The sequence below is a fragment of the Muntiacus reevesi genome, chromosome 13 (genome assembly GCF_963930625.1).
Source record: "Muntiacus reevesi chromosome 13, mMunRee1.1, whole genome shotgun sequence".
Classification (NCBI taxonomy): domain Eukaryota; kingdom Metazoa; phylum Chordata; class Mammalia; order Artiodactyla; family Cervidae; genus Muntiacus; species Muntiacus reevesi.
In genome coordinates this window covers 19,355,002-19,374,446 of record NC_089261.1, presented here as the reverse complement: position 1 = coordinate 19,374,446, position 19,445 = coordinate 19,355,002, and the positions used below count along the sequence as shown (strand labels likewise).

Below are 19,445 nucleotides of genomic sequence, written 5' to 3'. Positions count from 1 at the left end.
GAGGAAGCTAGCAGGCAGTGAATCAAGAAAGGCCCTGTTTAGGAGGAACAGAATCAGCTGGCCTTTGAGGTGGTGGGGAGCTCACCATCCCCACCTCTAGCTCCAAGTCTTGATTTGATTCGAAGTCACAGGTTTGAGGGCCAGCTGGCCACAGAGTGCTAAAGAGCTGGAACAACATTATCCAACAATTCTTGGTTTACATAGCCTGACACAGCCTAGCAGCTTGGAAAATGTGAGAGGGGTCATTGAAACTTGTTCTTGAACTGAAACTTTGCTAGGGTTCAGAAGACCCCAGGACTGCTGATTTTGTGTCCACGTAAATCCACATTTGGGCTATTGCCCCTTAGACCTGTTCTTTGGCAGGTCTTTGGCTCAGGACGTGGATGAGTGACAGGACATAGTTTAGCATCAGTCGTATCCCTGGGACTCCTCTCCCACACCCAGGTATGAGAAGACAATGAAAGAGGCTGTCCACGCCTGTTTCCAGTCTCCCTGCTTTGTCTCCTCTGGCAGAGGGTCGTCAGCTGTTTTGAGGACCAGACGTATAGCCAGCCTGGGGTCCCAGGGACACCGGAAATCTCTGACCCCTAGCCTCCTGATGGGAACTGAGAAAAGCAGAACCGTCTGTGGTTTTGGTTCAGTGGACTGTTCCCCTCCCCAGCCCCCATGTTAGTTTCAGTGCTTCTCAGTGTTTCTAGGGGTGGTTGGGAGCTGGGGAGGAGGGGAGGAAGATGGATTTCCATTTTCCCAGTGTAACCATTCACCCCCTTCTCTATCCTACAGTGTTTGAACTGGTCAACCAAGGGTGAGTGTCCCCATCCCCAGCAGGTATGAGGCCCGAAGCTTCTTGAGCTGCAAAGCTGAATGAGGTGGTAGGAGGGGGCAAAGGCTGGTGTGTCTGGTTTGCTTTTCATGCGTGTGTCGACCTTTCAGGCCTGTGATGGAAGTGCCCACCCTCAAACCACTCTCTGAAGACCAGGCCCGTTTCTACTTCCAGGATCTAATCAAAGGCATCGAGTACTGTAAGCGGGGCCCACAGGAGGACTCTCACTCGGGGTGGTTAGCGTTCCCAGATAGTGGATGGAAAGTGGAAGGCTTCTTACTTCCCTCCTGGAGCACAGGGAGGTGGGCAGGAAACAGAACTGCCCGAGCTATGGCGACACCCGCTCCAAGCAGAAACCCTTCTTCTGGCCACACAGAAAAACTAAGAGCAATGGTGTTAGTGACTGTTTATCCAGTTCTTTCTACCAGGCACTGTTAATTTCCTAGCATCACCCCTTATTCCCAACAACACTGGGATCCTGTTAACTTCTGGGAACCTTAATTCCTCACCTGTAAAATGGGAATAAAATATCTCTCACAAGGTCTGAAATCAGCCAGGACATCAGTGTTCTGATTAGCAGGGTGTCCTTTCTGCTACTGGTTGTTAAACATTTTAACTCATACCCTGTGCCTGTTATTACACAGGATTGTTGTGACACTGAAATGGGGTGAATGGGAAGCACTTAACACAGGGTGAGGGCCCAGACTGGGCATTCAGTAAAAGCAGCTGCTGCTCTTATTATCAGTATCATCATCATCATCATCACCCCAGAAATGCAGTTGGGTCTTCCAGATTGTAGGATTGTCCTTGCCCATGGGCAGACACCCGGGCAGGAACCATTAGCCAAGTCCCAGTCCTGCTGTGCTTCACACTTCAAATTGGACCTGCTCCAGTCATTGTTGGTTTGGTGAACAGGTTGTGAGGTGGCATTAATAAATGAAAACATGCTTGACTGTCACAAGTTTTGAGGCCTCTAGCTGGGAGCCAAGCTCAGCAAAAACTCTCCATGCACACATGACTTAGACTGTGGCAGGCGGTTACCAATTACTGTTGGCAGTCAGTATTTCACTTCTCACTTTGGAGGATGGGAAAGCTTCCTTAGATACATTTCCCTTAACTTTCAGAGCTGTGGGTGTTTCGCAGGTTTGGGAGGGGAAGGCTGGGAAGGGTCTGGGACCCTGGAAGGACAGAGGGCCTCCTGCCTGTGTCTCTGGGCTGTGTGGCCACATGGAGCTCTTCATGTGGATTTTCTGTCCCCTCTCTCCCATCCTGCCCCCAGTACACTACCAGAAGATCATCCACCGGGACATCAAACCTTCCAACCTGCTGGTGGGAGAAGATGGGCACATCAAGATTGCGGACTTTGGTGTGAGCAATGAGTTCAAGGGCAGCGATGCCCTTCTCTCTAACACCGTGGGCACACCGGCCTTCATGGCTCCTGAATCGCTCTCGGAAACCCGGAAGATCTTCTCTGGGAAGGTAGGTTTGGACCTGCCTGAGATGTGCAATTCTGCCTGTGTTAGGGTCCTTTCTGTTGTAAGTAGCAAAAGCCTAACTCACTGCCTTAAAGAGTGATTTGTGGATGAAGAGTGAGGTTCTTTTGGTCTCAGGCTTGGCTAGGTACAGAGGTTCAAAGACGAGTCTGTCTCTCCATCTCTCACCTCTGTTTTCCTGAATTGGTTTCCTCCCCAGGTGAACGGTCATTAGCGACTCTAGGCTATTTTCTACCAGTTTACAAGCCTCAGTGGGAAGAGCATTTTTCTTTCTGTAGGACTCAAGTGAAAATCCTAGGATTGGCTGTAATTGGCCCAGTGTGGGTCGTATGCCCATCCTCGAACCAATCACTGTGCCTGACGAAGTGTTGCTCTGATTGTACAGTTCCGGGTCATGTGCCCATCCTTGAACCAATCATACTGCCTGGGGAAAGTGTCAGTTTCATTGGCCAGGCCTGAATCATGTGCTCAGTCAGATTTGGGGTTTGATGGGCAGGAACAGCCCCATTCAAACTCCCATGGACTGAGCAGTCAAAAAGTGGTGCTTCCCCAAAGGAAAGCTGGAGGATTGGATCCTGGACAGGTGAAAGAAGGTTGTGCCCTTTACTGCCCCTTGCCCCTTCACACTGGGCTCTCTTTTCCTTGCAGGCACTGGATGTTTGGGCTATGGGTGTGACACTGTACTGCTTTGTGTTTGGCCAGGTAAGGTGGGGTGTCCTGTGTCCTGGGCGTTGTGAGTGGCTCCCTTGGACTAATAGTTACCCTTGCAGGGAGATAGAACTTACTCGTTTAAAAATTATTTCATTTTATTTCCACAGTTAGATCTGCATATGAAAAAGTGTGCCTTCCCAAATGTACATAGCTGTACATAACAGTCATATCTGTGAAAAGACAACCTGCTAAAACAGGATTTTGGTAGAGGCTCTAGAGGTCGTAAATACAGTGGATGAATTTAGGTCAAGGACAGTAAATGTGCACCTCTTTCCACTACTAAACAGGAGATAGGCATCACTAATCAATAACTGCAATCTTTATTTCTGAGCCCGGTACTGCTTTGATGTTCTTATCACCAATGTTCCTAGAAGCTGTTGTTGGAAGAATAGAATTGGAATGGAATTTAAAACATTTGGCATTATTGATTTAGGGAGTGCTATTTGTCTTCATTTTGTTGTTCTTTTGTTATTTTTATATTACTCATATTTAGGGGCTTCTATTTTTAATTCTAAAGTTCAGACTGATTATGTGAGCAGTAAAAGTGAGAATTATTCCTTCTCCTGAGCTTATGTTCCTGTTGAGGAAAGCTTAAGAAACTGATCCCATAGAAGTAAAGGCGTTTATAATCTCCTCCCCACAACCCAACATTTGATTAGAAAATTTTCAATCCTGTAGTCAAGTTGTAAGAATTATACCTTCTTACATATGCTTCAGAGTGCAGTCATGAGCCAGAGCTCACTATCTGTGGCTTTCTTTTTTTTTCTTTTGGGCTAAAATTTACATATCAGAGAATCTACAGATGTTAAAAGTGTACCATTTGATGAGTTGTCAAATGGATACACCTGTGCCATCCTGACATCTCAAGTTATTGTTTTGCATGGCATCATTTTCCTTGAATAGGAGTAGACAAGGTCACTTTCTGTGATCTTTTGCAGCCTTTTGAGCACCCCACATAAAGGTTTCTTTTTCCGGAACAATGCCTGAGCTCCTCCTGGGTCAGGCCCTTCCCCCTGTGAGAGGATCGATCACCTTGTCACCCAGGAGGTGGTGCGTGAACAGGCTTCAGAGTACAGTCTAGGCTTAAATCCCAGTTTCATGCTTCCTAGGACATGGCACCTCTCTGAGCTTCTGTTTTTTCTCTACTGTAAAGTGAGACTGATGTTTACTATTTTAAAATTTATTTATTTATTTATTTACTCATCTTTGGCTGCCCTGGGTCTTCGATGCTGTGCGCAGGTTTTCTCTAGTTGCGGTGAGTGGGAACTGCTCCCTAGCTGTGTCACATGAGCTCAGCAGTTGCAGAATGCTTTCTCTAGAGTGCAGGCTCAGTAGTTGTGACTCACAGGTTTAGTTCCCCTGTGGCATGTGGGATCTTCTTGGACCAGGTATGGAACCCAGGTCTGCTGCATTAGCAGGCAGATTCTTAACCACTGGACCACTACGGAAGTCCAGTATTTACTATTTTTTATGACTTCTGAGAGGATCAGCAGAAATAATTCAAGCATTCATTGATTCAGCAGGTACTTATTGAGCCCCTACTTTGTGCCAGGGATGTTCTTGGGCACTGGGTGTCAGCAGTGAGCAAGACAGACAAAAATCCATGCCCTCTGGGAGCTAACATTCCCGTGCAGGAGTTAAACAGTGAATAAACACATATGGTTTTATGTTTTGGCCACACCATGTGGCATGTGGGATCTTAGTTCCCCAATCAGGGATTGAACCTGTGTCCCTAGCAATGGGAACGCAGAGTCCTAACCACTAACCACCGGGGAAATCTCCCAAATACATACGGAATATAATGTCAGGAGGGGAGATGCGATGGTGAGAAATCATATGGAGGTGGAGTGGGTGTCCGTTTTAGACAGGAGCTCTGGAAGACCTCCCTGAGAGGTTGAACTTTGATCAGACACCTAAATGATGGGAGAAAACAAGCCATGCAGATACTGGTGTGAAGAACATTCCAGGCAGAGGCAACAGCCAAATGAGATGTGGGTCCTGAGAAACCTCGATACAATGCCTGGTCCAGGCTGAGCCCTCACCAATCACAGCTACGGCTACTTTGTCTTTTGTATTGTTCTTTGTATTATTAATGTTCACAGGGCAGGTGGGTGAAATGAGTGTTTGCTTTTGGTCTTTGCTGTATGGTCTTCCCCGATGGCTCAGATGGTAAAGAATCTGCCTGCAGTGGGGGAGCCCCAGGTGCAATTCCTGGGTTGGGAAGATCCCCTGGAGAAGGGAATGGCTACCCTCTCCAGTATTCTTGCTTGGAGAATTCCATGGACAGAGGAACCTCCATGGGCTATGGTCCATGGAGTCACAAAGAGTCAGACACGACTGAGCGACTAACATTTTATTTAGGTAAATTAAAGCATAGCTACAGGGGAAAGTCAGTGTAGTTAGGAAGGCTCAAACTCTTCTGGAAAGACACTCCTGGTCCTTTTAGATCTCTGGGGAATGGGAACTGCCTCCTCCCCGGACTGGGCCGCTGGGGCTGTTTCTTTCTCTGCTGTGACCTATGTGGAGTGCCACCCACCCTTGCAGGACAGCTGTGCCAGCCCTTGATGGCCGCTCTGTCCCTGACCTCTCTCCGCAGTGCCCGTTCATGGACGAGCGGATCATGTGTTTACACAGTAAGATCAAGAGTCAGGCCCTGGAATTTCCAGATCAGTGAGTATCCTCCATGTACTGCAAGTCGCTACCTTCTCCAAGCCCTTGGTCACGTCTCCTACCCCTGATGTATCTCCTCCCCCCAGGCCTGACATAGCCGAGGATTTGAAGGACCTGATCACACGCATGTTGGACAAGAACCCTGAGTCGAGGATCGTGGTGCCAGAGATCAAGGTACCTGCTGCCTCTTGGGGCGTGTGCCAGGGGCTCAGCCTGTGCCCTCTGCTTGGGATTTTTTGGCTCAACCCTGCCTCAGTCAGGCCCCAATTCCTGTTTACAGCACCACAACCTTTTCTGCACCACCGCCCTCCCATGCCCTGGGGCCTCTGGGGTGCTGGGAGCTGGTGGGGGAGGATTTGGGACTTGTGTTCACTGTGATTGTGGAAGTGGGATCCGCTACCAGCTGGGCAGCTAGCACTTGCTCCACTTGGCTTGGATTGATGGCCTCCACCTCCCCAGACCAGACCAGAGTCTCTGTATGCTCCATTGTGGCTGCCAAAATCTTGGGGTCTATTCCTTGACCCTTCCTATCCCTTTGAGAAAATACAGTGGGTGTGAGAGGAAGTTAGTGAGCAGTTTGACCCTCCACCTCTGACCCTGGCCTGCTGAATTCTGCTGTGTTGCAAAAGCAGCATTAGATAAGATCCCTACTGATCCCTTACAGCCACGTGCACACACATGGACCTTTCAGAAATCTAGAGATTTTCTTCGGGAACTCCTAGGCACTCAGTTAACTAGCAGTTGAAGAGGGGGCAGCCCAAAAGGTTACACATAAAGGCTTGGATCCCAGGGGCAGGTAGTTGGGCAGACCTCTGCCAAAGTCCCCTCCCGATTGTGTTCTTCTCAGCCGTCTCCCTGTGCCACCCCGAGCATCAGTTTCCCTTTCTGTAAAATGGGAAGGATGCTGCCTGCTCTGAACTGAGCTTTCCAGGCATCAGAGAGAGTTGCAGAGGAGTGATGGGTGCTCCTCGGACAACCATGCAAGGCAGATGGCAAATTTCAGGCTCTTCTGCCAAGACACTGGGCGAGATGGAGAATCCAGTCCGTCTCACATTCTGGCCTCGCGGCTCCCTCCCATTCTCCGTCTGTCTCATGTTTCCTCCCACCTGGCTCACCCCCGCCCTCTGCCTGCCTTGCCTGCTCTCTTGCATCCCTGACCTCAGGCCACTGCCTCTCCACTCCCGCGTCCCCTCCCTGGCTCTGCTCACAGGCAGGGTCCCTGAGAGCCAGTGGCAATAGCCCCTCACCCCTCCTGTCCTTCGTTGAAGCTGCACCCCTGGGTCACGAGGCATGGGGCGGAGCCGCTGCCATCGGAGGACGAGAACTGCACACTGGTCGAGGTGACCGAAGAGGAGGTCGAGAATTCGGTCAAACACATTCCCAGCCTGGCAACCGTGGTAAGGCAGGATGAACCGCTGCTCAAGAGCAGGGCCAGAGAGCCACAGGCGGCCTGACAAGGACGAACCAGGACACGGGCGGGCAACTGAGAAGCAGGTGTTGGGCCTGAGAGTCAGGGATTGGCCAGGTCTGCTCCTCACCCACAGCTCCCAGCCCCTGGGCCTTGGTCATGTGGCAGGCCAGGTGGCCCCTGCATCTTCTAGCTTGAGTTCTCTCTGCAGCCGGGTCCCAGGGTACTTAAACAGGGTAGCCCCTCTCTGAGGATTGTCCTGCCCCTTGTGGAATTCCTGCTTTCAGAGTGTGCCCAGGGGAGAAGGAGGAGCTTTAGAAGGACCAAGGCAGGCGCCTGGGGGAGCTGGAGCCAAGGTCTCTTAAGAGGGGCTACCCCCTGACTGGGTCTCCTGTTCCCAGAGCAGACGGCTTAGCTTGTCCCATCTCTGCAGTGTGGGCAACTGCCAGGGCGTCTCTTCACAGCTCCTGGAGGAGGGTGTTTGCTCAGGGGCTACTGGACCCCCTTTTATGGCCTTAAATTTGGGTCCTGATCCAGGAAGATGGAGCTAGAGAATCACCTTGGAGACAGAGAATCACCTACTTGCCAAGGCTGTGCCCAGAGGGTGTCTGACTCCAGGAGGGAGACTCTCAGGGGACTAGGGGCTGGGCAACAGCCCTAGGGGAGGAATCCAGTGGGCTGCCTCACCATGGCCACCTGGGGAGTCCTGGGTGTGTTCAGTCAGCACCAGCCCCGGCAGGCAGGGCCCTGGGCTCTGTGGGGGGACCAGATACTACGTGCAGCCTCGAGTGACCTTAGGAGCCCCAGTGCTGGCTCCTTCGCTCCCAGCTTCGCACCTCGCCCTCTGCTTCCCCACATACTTTCTCTCTCCCTCTAGAACCTGAGCCCTGAGCGATTTATTTACATCCTCCTCCTCCTCCCCCACTAGGGGCCTCTGCATGATCTTCACTGTTGAACACTCACCCACGCCCACCCCCTCCTTCTAGTCCACCCACCGCACCCATGTCCTGAGCCTGTGGTGGGCTCCCAGCACCCACCATGGGTTGTTCTGTTCCTGTTTGTGAATATTCTTGGGAGAAGGCGTCTGATCCTAGAGGTCTGAAAGAGGCATTGATTATTCAGGAAATACTTCTTGAACACTGAGTGGTGTCTCAGGCCTGTGGTGGAAGCAGGGAATACAGAGGTGAATAAAACTGGCGTGGTGTCTGCAGAGGCTGGGTAAAGAACCAATAAGTAAATGTGCAGGTAACAGGGGCTGTGAGGGGAGCCTCCTAGGGGGGTTGCAGCCCAGGTAATGGGTTGGAGAAGGCCTCCTGGAAGGTGTGTGCTGAGAGGATGGTGGGGTGTTCATCAGGCCGAGAGGGTAAAGGGTGGGGTATTCCTGAAAAGGGAGCAGCAAATGCAGCAACCCTCTGTTGGGAGGCGGCCAGGCCCCTGAGGAACCTTAGGAAAGTCAGGGCAGCTGAAACAGGGCAAAGGAGGTGGAAGGAGGGTGGCATGAGGCTGGACAGGAAGTGGGACCAGAGCGCACAAGTCCTGAGGCCACAGCAGAAATTTAAATCTTGGTCCCAGAAGTGTGGGAAGCACTTGCAGGATTTGATTCAGGGGAGTGGCATGATCAGTGTTGGCCTTGGGAAGGTCCCATGTGGAGACTGAATTGTGGGGGACAGGGAGGCTGTGGGGGCTTCAGCTGTGTGTGCCAGGCACGAGGTTACAGAGATGAGCGCAGGACAGTGCCAGCCCTCATAGGGCCCTTAGCCTCTTGATAAAGATGAACCTGGAAAGAAAGGATCACCCTCTGGTGCCATTACACGCTGAGTGTCCGCACAGTGACAGGCCAGCAGGGAGAGGCGTGGGAGTGGGGGCTTCGCAGGGTAGGAGCTCCTTCCGCTGGGTCCTGAGGGCTGGCCAGGCTCACTGGGGGAGCAAACCAGGGTTCTTGTGTTCCAGGAACCACAGAGCGCGGGCCTTGGCAAGGGAGGCACCACGCGTGCTTGTCAAGGGGCACGGCCTTCGTTCTCTATCTCAGCATTTTTCTTTTCTTTCTTTAAATTGAGGTCAAATTCTTGTAATATAAAATTAAGCATTTTGAAGTGAACAATAAATACAGTGGCATTTAATACATCCCCCAAAGAAAACCCATACCTGTTGATAGTCACTCACTCTTCCCTCCCCAACCACCCCCAACCCCTGGCATCTACTAGTCGATATTTCCTATATCTATAGATTTGCCTGTTCTGGACATTTCATATAAATGGAATCATACAGTAAGTGGCCTTTTGTATCAGGTTTCTTTCACTCAACATGATGTTTTCATGATTCATCCACATTGTACCCAGTCATTCCTTTTTAGGGCTGAATAGTGTTCCATTGTAGGGATAGAGCATATTTTATCTATTCATCAGTGGATGGACATTTGGTGGTTTCCACCTCTTAGTAAATCAGTGGTTTTTAAAAATACTTCCCCTTACTCTTTTAGCATGAAAATCTTTTTTAAAAAAGTCCAGAGGCTTAGTATATGAAACAGCTTGACGAGACATCATACTTTACTTGGAAGGGAGGCCAGAGCCTTACAGGTGTTGAGGCCACTTTGAAAATTCCTTCATGAACTACAGCAGCCAAAAGCGTCACCATGAACCTTCCATGGCTCCGTGTTCCATAACAGGTTAAGTTCCAAACTCATATGGGTGAGAGATACCAAGTCCGGGCGTGAGGGAATCAGGTATGGGTTTCAGAAAGGATAGGGCGAGAGACTTCTCTGATGGTCCAGTGGTTAAGAATCTGACTTGCCGTGCAGGGGACACGGGTTCGGTCCTTGGTCAGGGAACTAAGATCCCACATGCTTCCGCGGCTAAGCCCTTGTCCCCCAACTACTGAGCCCACATGCTCTGGAGCCCATGCGCCCCAACTAGAGAGTCTGTGCACTGCAACAAATGAGCTCACATGATGCAGTGAAGATCCTCTTGAGCCACAACTAAAGATCCAGTGCAGCCAAATTAACTTTTTTTTTTAAAAAAGAAAGGATGGGCTGAGGGGCAGACTGGGAGGCAGAGGGGAGAAGCTGAGCAGTGCCTGAGGGACGTGATGGAGGGATACTGACCCTTTCCTCAAAGATCCCCTCCTCTGGCAGGTGTTTCACAACCAAGCTGTGGACCCTGTCTGTCTCCCGGTTGGCGGGGTGGGGGACACCAAAGAATTCTGTCTCACGGCCGTGGACGGGCCGGCTCCCAGCGCCTCTCAGGCTTAGAAGAGCTTTCAGGACCTCTGACCTCTCTTGCCCTCACATCACACCAACCTGTGGATGGGCCTCCCTCCGTATCCTGGGATGTCTCCTCAGCTTCTTAGACTGGGACCAGAGCTTCTCATCCTCAACAAAAATGCAGCCCCCCGTGAGGAACTGGTACCCTTTTGTATTGCTGCTGGGACTGTAGAACGGTGCAGCCGCTGTAAGACAGTCGGGCAGCTCCTTAAAGTGTTACACAGAGAGTTACCAGATGATCTAAGAATTCCACTCCTAGGTGTACACCCAAGAGAAATGAAAACATTTTGTGTGGAAAGTATGTCCACACAAACTCTTGTACACAGATGTACATAGTAGCATTAGTCACAATAGCCCCCAAGTGGAAACAGTCCAAATATCCACCAATGGATGAACAAATAAGCAAAATATGGCGTATTCACACAAAGGATTATTACCAGGCCATAAATAGGAATAAAACAATGCAACATGGTGGACCTTGAAAACATCATGCTTGCTGAGTGAAAGAAGCCAGATTCCAAAGGCTACATACTGAATGATTCCATTTATACGATATAAGAAAAGACAAACCCATAGAGACAGAAAGTGGATCAGTGGTTGCCAGGGACTGGGAGGAGGAGTGGGGGCGGCTGCTAATGGGTACTGGGTTTCTCGGCAGGGATGTAAATGTTCTGAAATTAGATAGTGGTGATGTGAATATACTAAAAACCATTGAACTGTACACTTTAAAGCGGTGAATTTTAAGCCGTGTGAATTACATTTAAATTAAAAGTGCAGGGAGGGGGGATTGGGATGGGGAACACATGTAAATCTATGGCTGATTCATGTCAATGTATGGCAAAAACCACTACAATATTGTAAAGTAATTAGCCTCCAACTAATAAAAATAAATGAAAAAAAATAAATTAATTAAAAGTGCAGTGATCCCCCTCCCTCTCAGATTATACCTGGGAAGCAGTAATTGGTTGCCTGTTGGGGTGGTTGTAGACGGCTTTCACCGACAGTAAAAGCCTCGCCTTGAAGAGGAGACAGGTTGATGGGCCAGGAGGGCACGTCCAGCGATGGCTCAGGTGAGACAGATGGTGCACAAACGGTGCAGGCCAGCTCTCCTGCAGTCGGGTAGGCCAAGACTAGATTGACAGGCTCTGGATGTCAGACTGCGGAGCTTAGGCCTATCTTGTTGACAACCAGGGAGCTGTGGAAGGTTTTGGCTGTGGGCCAGTGAGACTTGGTGATGGCTTTGGTTCCTGTATCCTGGGTGGGTGTTTCTCAAAGGCTCGCTGTCAGCAATCAGTCCTGGGAACTGGCAGTGGGTAGGGTGTGTGTGGGGGGGTGGGAATGAGGGGAGGGGAAGGGAAGAAGATGGGAGACCTGTGCTCTGGCACGAGGGAGGCTGTTGCCTGGAGTCCCCCCACCCCCAGGTGACTGAGCCTCCTCTCCTTTACAGATCCTGGTGAAGACCATGATACGAAAACGCTCCTTCGGGAACCCATTTGAGGGCAGCCGGCGGGAGGAGCGTTCCTTGTCAGCGCCTGGAAACCTGCTCAGGTGAGTATCTTGGGGTGGGGAGCTGGAGGCCGCCCTGCCCCGCCCTCTCTTGGCCCATTCTCTCAGCAGCGGTGTCCAGACTCAGATCAGCCCTGCTGGGCTCTCTAGGGGAGTCAGAGCAAAGCTGCTGGCTTTGGTTTTTGCCCGACCCTGGACCCAGCCTGCCTCCTTGACTGACCACAGGGAACTTTGACCTTTCTCCGGGGGTACATGCATTTTAACAGGGGTGGAGAATGGTTGATTATCAGGCTGTTAGACCCCAGAGCATGCATGCTTGATGGTGGGATTGTGGCCCCATGATGAGTGAGCAAAGCCAGTCTCACTCATGGGACCACCACCCCCCAAAACATCTCACAGTCGGGGGGGGGGGTGTCCTGCTCCTGACCACCCTGGCAACAGCTCCGTGAAGCTGGTGTTTGGGGTCTGAGTGTCTCTGGGGGTTGGGGGACCGTCATGCCATGGGTACCAAGTGTCCCTTCTCACTTCCCTTTTCCCTCCCCTCCGGCGATTCCAGCAAAAAACCAACCAGGGAGTGTGAGCCCCTGTCTGAGCCCAAGGTAACGCCTGCCTGCCTGTGCCTTCGCCTCTGCCGGGGCCTGGGGGCGGGGGCAGCCGCAGAGCACGGGGCATCTGCACCCAGGCGGACCTTCCTTCCAGCCCGGGACCTCCAGACCCAGGAGGAAAACAGGGGGCATCCAGGGGCTTGGACCCGGTGGCGGGTCGTGCATGTGGGCTGGGGCTGCGGGTGCATGGCGCTCCACCCGGAATGCCTGTGAACTCACCCGGGTCTTAGACCTAGTCTGGCACCCACCTAGGCTCGGTGCACGTCAACCGCCTTGAAGCTATGTCATGGGCCGAGGCCGCCCCTGATCTGGGCTTGGTGGTCAGAGCCTAGAGCAGGTGTGCAGTGCTCAGGGGTTCCCCCCCTGGGACTCTCCAGCATCTGCCCCTTCTTCTCTGATGGGTTAAGACCTAGAAAATAAGTCCCCATCCAGCCTGTTGCAAAGGAATGTGAAAGCTCCCCTGGTTGGGAGAAGGATCCGGACCTATTCCCCCGAGTCCGCCATCCTCTTCCAAACACATGTCCAGCTTAGCCGTCCCAGCACCTCCTAGGACAGAGGAGCATTTCTGTCCCCGCAAGCCTGAGATGACACGATGATCCTTCCCCACCCCGTGCCTGTGACAGGATAGCAGTCCTGGGACTCTGCCCACTGAACCCAGCTCACCACCTCATTCTCAGTTGGGAGCTCCAGGCAATCATTTCTAAGTCTTAAAAGCTGCTGTGTTGAGCTATAAGTCACATACCATACACTTCACCCATTTAGAGTATATAACTCAATAGAGTTTAATATATTTGCCAAGTTGTGTAACCATCACTACAGTCAGTTTTAGAATATTTTCATGAGCTCAAGAAGAAACTCTGTACCCTCGTCTCTCACCACCCAACTCCCCCAACTCCCCAGCCAGCACGAGGCTACTTGCAGTTTCTATAGATTTACACATTCTGGACATTTCATGTAAATGGAATCATACAGTATGTGGCCTTTCGTGTCTGGCTTCTTTCACTCAGCTTAATGTTTCTGAGGTTCATCTATGGTGCAGCATGTGTCAGAATTTCATTCCTTTTTATGGCTTGATCATATTCCATTGTATGGATATACCCACACTTTGTTTCTCCATTCATTTGGTGATGAATACACTTTCCACTTTGGGGACTGTCATGCATGAATAATGCTGCCCTGAACGATGCCTGTGCAAGCAGCATTTGTTTGTTAGGAGTTGGCTTATGAGATGAAATTTCTTGGCCACCATAGGAGCAGGTACTTATACAGTAATGTAGGAAGACCATCTGTGGATCATTTATGCTCTTTCAGAGCAGGGAAAACAGCAGTTATCCCTCAGAACCGATCATGGACAGCCTGTGAAGGCTGCCTCCGTCCCTGCCACAGTGTTCTCAGGCGTCTTTACAGCCGTGTGATGAGGTGGCCTCACTTACAATGTGAGCCTTACAAGGTCACAGGTTGAAGCCTAATGGGCTGGCCTGTACTTGTCCCTTCTCTTCGCAACCTGTTTTACAGTTTGCCTTCCTTTTTGTGCAAGTCTGTTTATTTCATCTTCTGTTTTTAATGAGATCAAAGTTGCAGGACACCAAAGACTTGAGATTGGCCCCAAAGAACTTACTGCCTCTCTCTTCCCTCATCTCCGACCCAGAAGCACCTGGGGATTACCTGCCCTTGCCCTTAGCCCACGGGTGGATGCTTTTGCTTGTCCCAGTGGTCCAGCACTCTGGAGCTCCTACGGCTTAGGCAGTCTTGGAGGCCTTGGGCCCAGGGCCTGTCAGCAGTGAGACCAGCTGGTATGAGCAGACAGCTGTTGGGCCTCCCTGGGTATCCAATTACATCTCTCCTCCCCAGAGACTTGACCCTCTCTTCTTTGGCAGAAACATAATAGCCAATGTGTGTGATTTTTAAACAAAGAGGAGTTTCTTCCTAGGAATGTATGGACATCATGCCCTTGCCTCATGCACAGGGCAGTTCCCCTTCTGGCCAAAGGCATGCAAGAGATACCAGTCCTGTGTGGCAAGCCCAGTGGCTCTCCTTAGGACAGGCATTCTTTGCTTAATGTTGGTAAAGGGTTTGGGCCTCTCCTTAGGGACTTTCCTCACATTTCCCATCATGTGGCCCATGTCCGTCACCCCAGGCAGCTGTAGCTGGGGGCACTTCGGGGTAAGGCCTCTTGGGGACATGGGGACACTTCCCACCAACCTAGTCTCTTCTGCTCTGGTCACACATTGCCAAGATGAGGGCCCTTCTCTCTGTCGGAGGCATCCCTTGGGCCTATGTGCTCAGCACATTTCTGTTGATAACCATGTCCTGAAGGCTGGCTTTGTGCCAGGCCAAGTCGGGTGGTCCTGCTTATGTCCCCCAGGAAACACACCTGAAGACTGAAGACAGTCATGGTTCCTGCCCTGCAAGAGCTTAGAGCCTAAAGCGGGGGAAGCGAAGATGCCTGCATTCTCTGTGAACAGGCCCCAGTGTGGAGCCCACATGGCCTGTGCTCTGTGCCATGGCTTTAGGTGTCAGGCCCACAGGTTCGCCTCTATGTTTATAGTTTATATCCCTTGCTATTTTTGGCACATGATACTGGTTTTCCATTTACCAAAGAGATGCAAAGTCTCCTTTGAAACTTTCACAAGAGCAAGAAAAAAGGGGGAGAGACTCTAAAAGCAGACGTAAATAATGGTCCAGGCAGTGTAGGACTGCCAGAGACATTGGTTCAGGGCCCTGCTCGCATCACCCCAGGACTTAATGTGGTTTTTTTGTTCGGTGAGCAGGAAGCAAGGCAGCGAAGACAGCCTCCAGGGCTCCGACCCGGCCCCCGTAGGGGAGGAGGAAGTGCTCTCATGAAAGGCGGCCCTGGCGTGGAGAGTTGGGGGGTCCCAGGCCCCGGCTCCCTAGAGCACACTCATCCTGCGCGGCCGGACGAGGTGATGGAGTAGCCGCCGGACCGCCGCGACTGCGCATGCACGTCTCACCTCCGCTGGCGGCGCCCTGTTTCCATAGCAGCATGTCCTATGGGAAACCGAGCACGTGTGTAGAGCCTTGACCGTCATCTCTGGTTGTTTTGTTTTGTTTTTAGTTTGTTTGATTTCTTTCTTATTTTAAAGGGAACAAAAAAAAAAAAAAAAAGACGACTCCATGACATCGACTTTGGCCGCTGGCTGGCTGAATGGGTGGGTGTGAGGAGTTGCAGACCCAAAGCCACGTGCGTTGGGGGACAATTGCTTTTTAAGACGTTTTTATGCCAAAAATCCTTCCTTGTGAACTCAGAATGGTGTCAAGAGATACCAAGTGAATGTGTGTGAGGTTTGAACGTCAGGAAGAACTGGCAGGAAACTCTGATGGCGTGGTCCGAGGCCACACTTGGCTGCATTTGAAAGGGAGAGGAAGGGCAGGTGTGACTTCGTGCAAAACCCCAAACCGTGGCACCTTCTACAATGTGGATTCATGGAGTCAGGACAGGGCTAGCCCTCAGTATCAGCTGGAGCCTGATTCGATGCAACTTATTCCTAAGAAGGACTATAAATTTTTTTAATGAGTAGAGCTGTAATCAGGAAAATGGAAAGGGCTTGATACATAAGAGCTTGGCAGGGGGCAGATTTTCCATTCCCAGAAGGGCATTCAGTGGTTATGGTGGGAGGTGTCCCCTTAAGTGTGTTTATGACAGCCACTTAGAGCTGAAACTTTTCTTAAATAGTTGAAGGAGCTCTAGTAAATCTCTTGTTAAATTACAGAAACTTCAGGGTGACATTAAATCCTACACTTCCATGTACGTTACATGGCTTAAGAATAAACAACAAAAAATACTTTCAATTCTCTAACTAGTCTGAACTCTTGAGCAGTTCAGAAATCATTTCGCGCTTCCAGGAGCTATCCCATGGCTTCAGGTGTGTGATCAGAGTTAGCGCCAATGACATCTATCCTGTGTATTAGCCGCTCAGCTTGCTTATAACCTGTGTATTCTAGAGGCTGCTAAGATTCTGTTTTCTTCTTCAGCACTAGCTGATTGTTGTAGTCAGTGAAACAGTTATCCAATTTGTGGAGGGCTAATTAGGAAATACTTTCATTCAGCTGAGACATAAATGATCATCCTTATTGGCAAAGCTCTGTTAGGATCTAAACAATAACTGTAGGGCACCCTTTTAGAGAAGATTCTTGAAACCTAGAGCAGTCCTCTGGTCCAAGGCAACCAGGGCTTGGCACAGGAAGTCCCCTTTTGTAGCCAGCAGTCCAGAAAGAAAAAAGTGTTATGTTTTTGACTTCCAACTAACATTGGGAAGTTCGATTGCAGTTCAAGTGTGACTTCTTCCAGAGTCCCGTGTGGGTAACTGTGAGGTTCAAGACGGAGGAAAATTGGAAAGACTTGGCCTGCGGGATTCCCAGTGCTTTGTGGAATTTGCCTTGGGGAAAAGTGTCGGTAATCGGGATCAGAAGTATGAGCTCTTCTGTAGCTTCTGCCTGATCTGTTGAAAGGAGCACTTTCTGCAGACAGAGCAGCAGGTCTTGTGTCTGCTGCCAAGTGTGTTCACAGAGCTTCCGCAGATCTTCATAAGCTCTTGACTGTCGTTTAGCCAGACTTTTCTTTCTACCTTATAAGCAGTACAGAGTTAGAGAAGGCTGGTTTCCAAGAGTCAAGGACACCCATCTGATGGAGGGTCCTCTCGCCTGCTTTCTTTCTGTAATCTAGTACTTCTTCCTCCTGTGCTTGTTTAAATCTACAGGCTCCACCCCTCCTGGGAACAAATGGGTCTGGTTAGTTTGCAATAAGCACCTTGCAGTGGTTCAAGTCAACCTGCTCTTTGTCTTAGTCCGTGTGGACGCTGACCTGGTAGTGGGGGGCTCGCCCAGAGAGGCAGGGGCTGGTAGCATGCATAGCCTCTGCAGAACTCCTCCTGTGTTTACACAACTGCGTCGGGCGATGCCATTTCTCCCGCCATGAAACTCTCCACTGAAGATTTCACATGTGGAAAGCCAGCGATCAGGCAGCACTGAACTGTTCAGGCAGGTGGGTTGGGGGAGGCCCATGTTCATTACTGATTTTTGTTTTTTTTACACTAAGAAACACCAAAGAAAGCTGTGGAAAAGAACCACCCCACCGAGAAAAGGATGAGCAGAGAGGGCTGTAACAGAAAGCATTAGAGCTACTTGGAGCGCAGACTCTTGGGGTTTGTCTCCACTCTTAGAGCACAAACACTGATTTTTTCCCAAAGCCAACTCTGTCAGGAAAGGGCAGAAGCTGTTATGAGCAGCTTTTCTACGTAAGCAAAAAGGATGCCTATCCTTCTCTTCAATTACTGGCTCATCTGTGGGACCAATTTTTAAGCAAGCGGTGGCCTGCACCTGTGGCCTTGAAGAAGCACATGTTCTCTATCCATCTTTCTTCCGCCCTGTTTCACTTCCCCATCTGTTCCACAGCCTGGCCAGTGGCTCCCATAAAGCCTTATCTAGCCCCTTGCTGGCACTTGGGGCCGGAGAGGCCATCTACCCGCTGGTCTGGCCTTTCTCGTAAGCTAGGGCTCTCGTCCTCGCCTTTCAGGATGAGGCGAAGAACTGTGCAATTTAGACACATAGGCTCCACCTGTCGCTCTCACCCATCTTCCAAAGGGGAGCTTCACATCACCAGGGGGAAGAACCAAGACCTCCACTCGCTTCCAAGGTGCTAGGGAAGGTTTCAAGGTCATTGATTTCAATCTTCTCTCCAGCTTTACAGGCCGAGTTTCATGGGACTACTGACTTTTCTATTCTGTGGTTGATTTCATGCCCAATGCTTCTGTTTTATTCCTGATCCTTTCTACTATGCATTTTCCTTTTATCAGGTGTACAAAGTTAAATACTGTGTATTTATCACTGAAAAGTACATGAACTTAAGAGAAAAATAAGCCTTCAGTGTTTTTCCACAGATGTTTAAGCTTCTCTGTAAACTTGAAATAAACAGCAAAATGGTGCAAAGTCTGGGCCTCTTTGGGATTTTTTTTTTTTTTTTTTTTTTGGTTAATTAAGTCAGTGGTCTTGAGGTCATCTGTCCTCATGTCTGTTTTCCTTCCTTAGGCTGACAGCAAAATTGAATGCCCAAGTCAGGGCTGATGTACTCAGCAAATCCCTAATTTAAGCATGTCTCCCTGGGTCTTCCTAGGTGGCGCAGTGGTAAAGAATCCACCTGCCAATGCAGAGGTGCAGGAGATGAGGATTCGATCCCTGGATCCAGAATATCCCCTAGAGTAGGAAATGGCAACCTGTTCCAGTATTCTTGCCTGGAAAATCTCATGGACCGAGGAGCCTGGTGGGCCACAGTCCATGGGGTCAGAAAGAGTCGGACACGACTGAGCACGAGAGTACCTCCCTACTGAGAGGGCGGTCCCCACGTCAGCAGTATCAGCGTCACCTGGGAGTGGCTTAGCAATTCAGATTCCCAGGCCCCATTTAAACAAGATCCCCAGGTGACTCACTTGATGCTGAAGTTTGCAATGCACTGCTCTGGGGCAGCTCACTGCCAGATAGATTCTTCTGGTGAAGACCAAACAGGTGAGCTGCTATGGGAGTAATTTTAATCACACACTGAGTACATCCTGTGGGCAGTCACACTACGTGACACTTTACCGCATAAGGTGGGTATTGAGCCCATTTAACGGGTCGTCATCTGTAAACAGGCTCAGAAAAGGCTCCGAATTTATCAGCTAATTCAGTGTTCTGCAGAGCCTTGATGGTTGCCAGCTTTCATGACGTCTGGAGAGACTGTTTTAGAATTGCTGCTTTCTCCAGACTGTGGGCTGAAGGTTCCCTGCACTTCAAATGTGAATCCAGCCCACGGTGCTGCGTTACCGGCTTTGAACTTCAGTTCTGTGTTATCAGGGGACAGTGGATGAAATCTGAAAGACTCCTGTTCCCTTACTGCAGAAATAACAGCCCTGAAATACTGTTGCTATTTAAAGACTCCCCTCCCCCTACGGAGAATCTGATGAAAGTGAGAAGAAAT

At 50.3% G+C, this 19,445-nt stretch overlaps 1 protein-coding gene across 4 annotated transcripts in view; it reads left to right on the top strand.

Moving 5' to 3' along the window:
* The window catches only part of CAMKK2 (calcium/calmodulin dependent protein kinase kinase 2), a 52,517-nt gene extending 34,096 nt beyond the window's left edge, over nt 1-18,421 (top strand). The window contains exons 8-17 of one of the 4 annotated variants that reach the window (XM_065904074.1): nt 784-805; nt 934-1,022; nt 2,103-2,302; nt 2,965-3,018; nt 5,624-5,697; nt 5,784-5,871; nt 6,966-7,094; nt 11,812-11,912; nt 12,427-12,469; nt 15,247-18,421. In XM_065904074.1, the coding sequence (XP_065760146.1) occupies nt 784-805; nt 934-1,022; nt 2,103-2,302; nt 2,965-3,018; nt 5,624-5,697; nt 5,784-5,871; nt 6,966-7,094; nt 11,812-11,912; nt 12,427-12,469; nt 15,247-15,411 (965 nt within the window). In that variant the 3' untranslated portion in view covers nt 15,412-18,421. The remainder of the gene's footprint in view (nt 1-783; nt 806-933; nt 1,023-2,102; nt 2,303-2,964; nt 3,019-5,623; nt 5,698-5,783; nt 5,872-6,965; nt 7,095-11,811; nt 11,913-12,426; nt 12,470-15,246) is intronic. The other 3 variants (XM_065904075.1, XM_065904076.1, XM_065904077.1) reach the window with 3 other exon arrangements.
* Nucleotides 18,422-19,445: the final 1,024 nt, after the last annotated feature.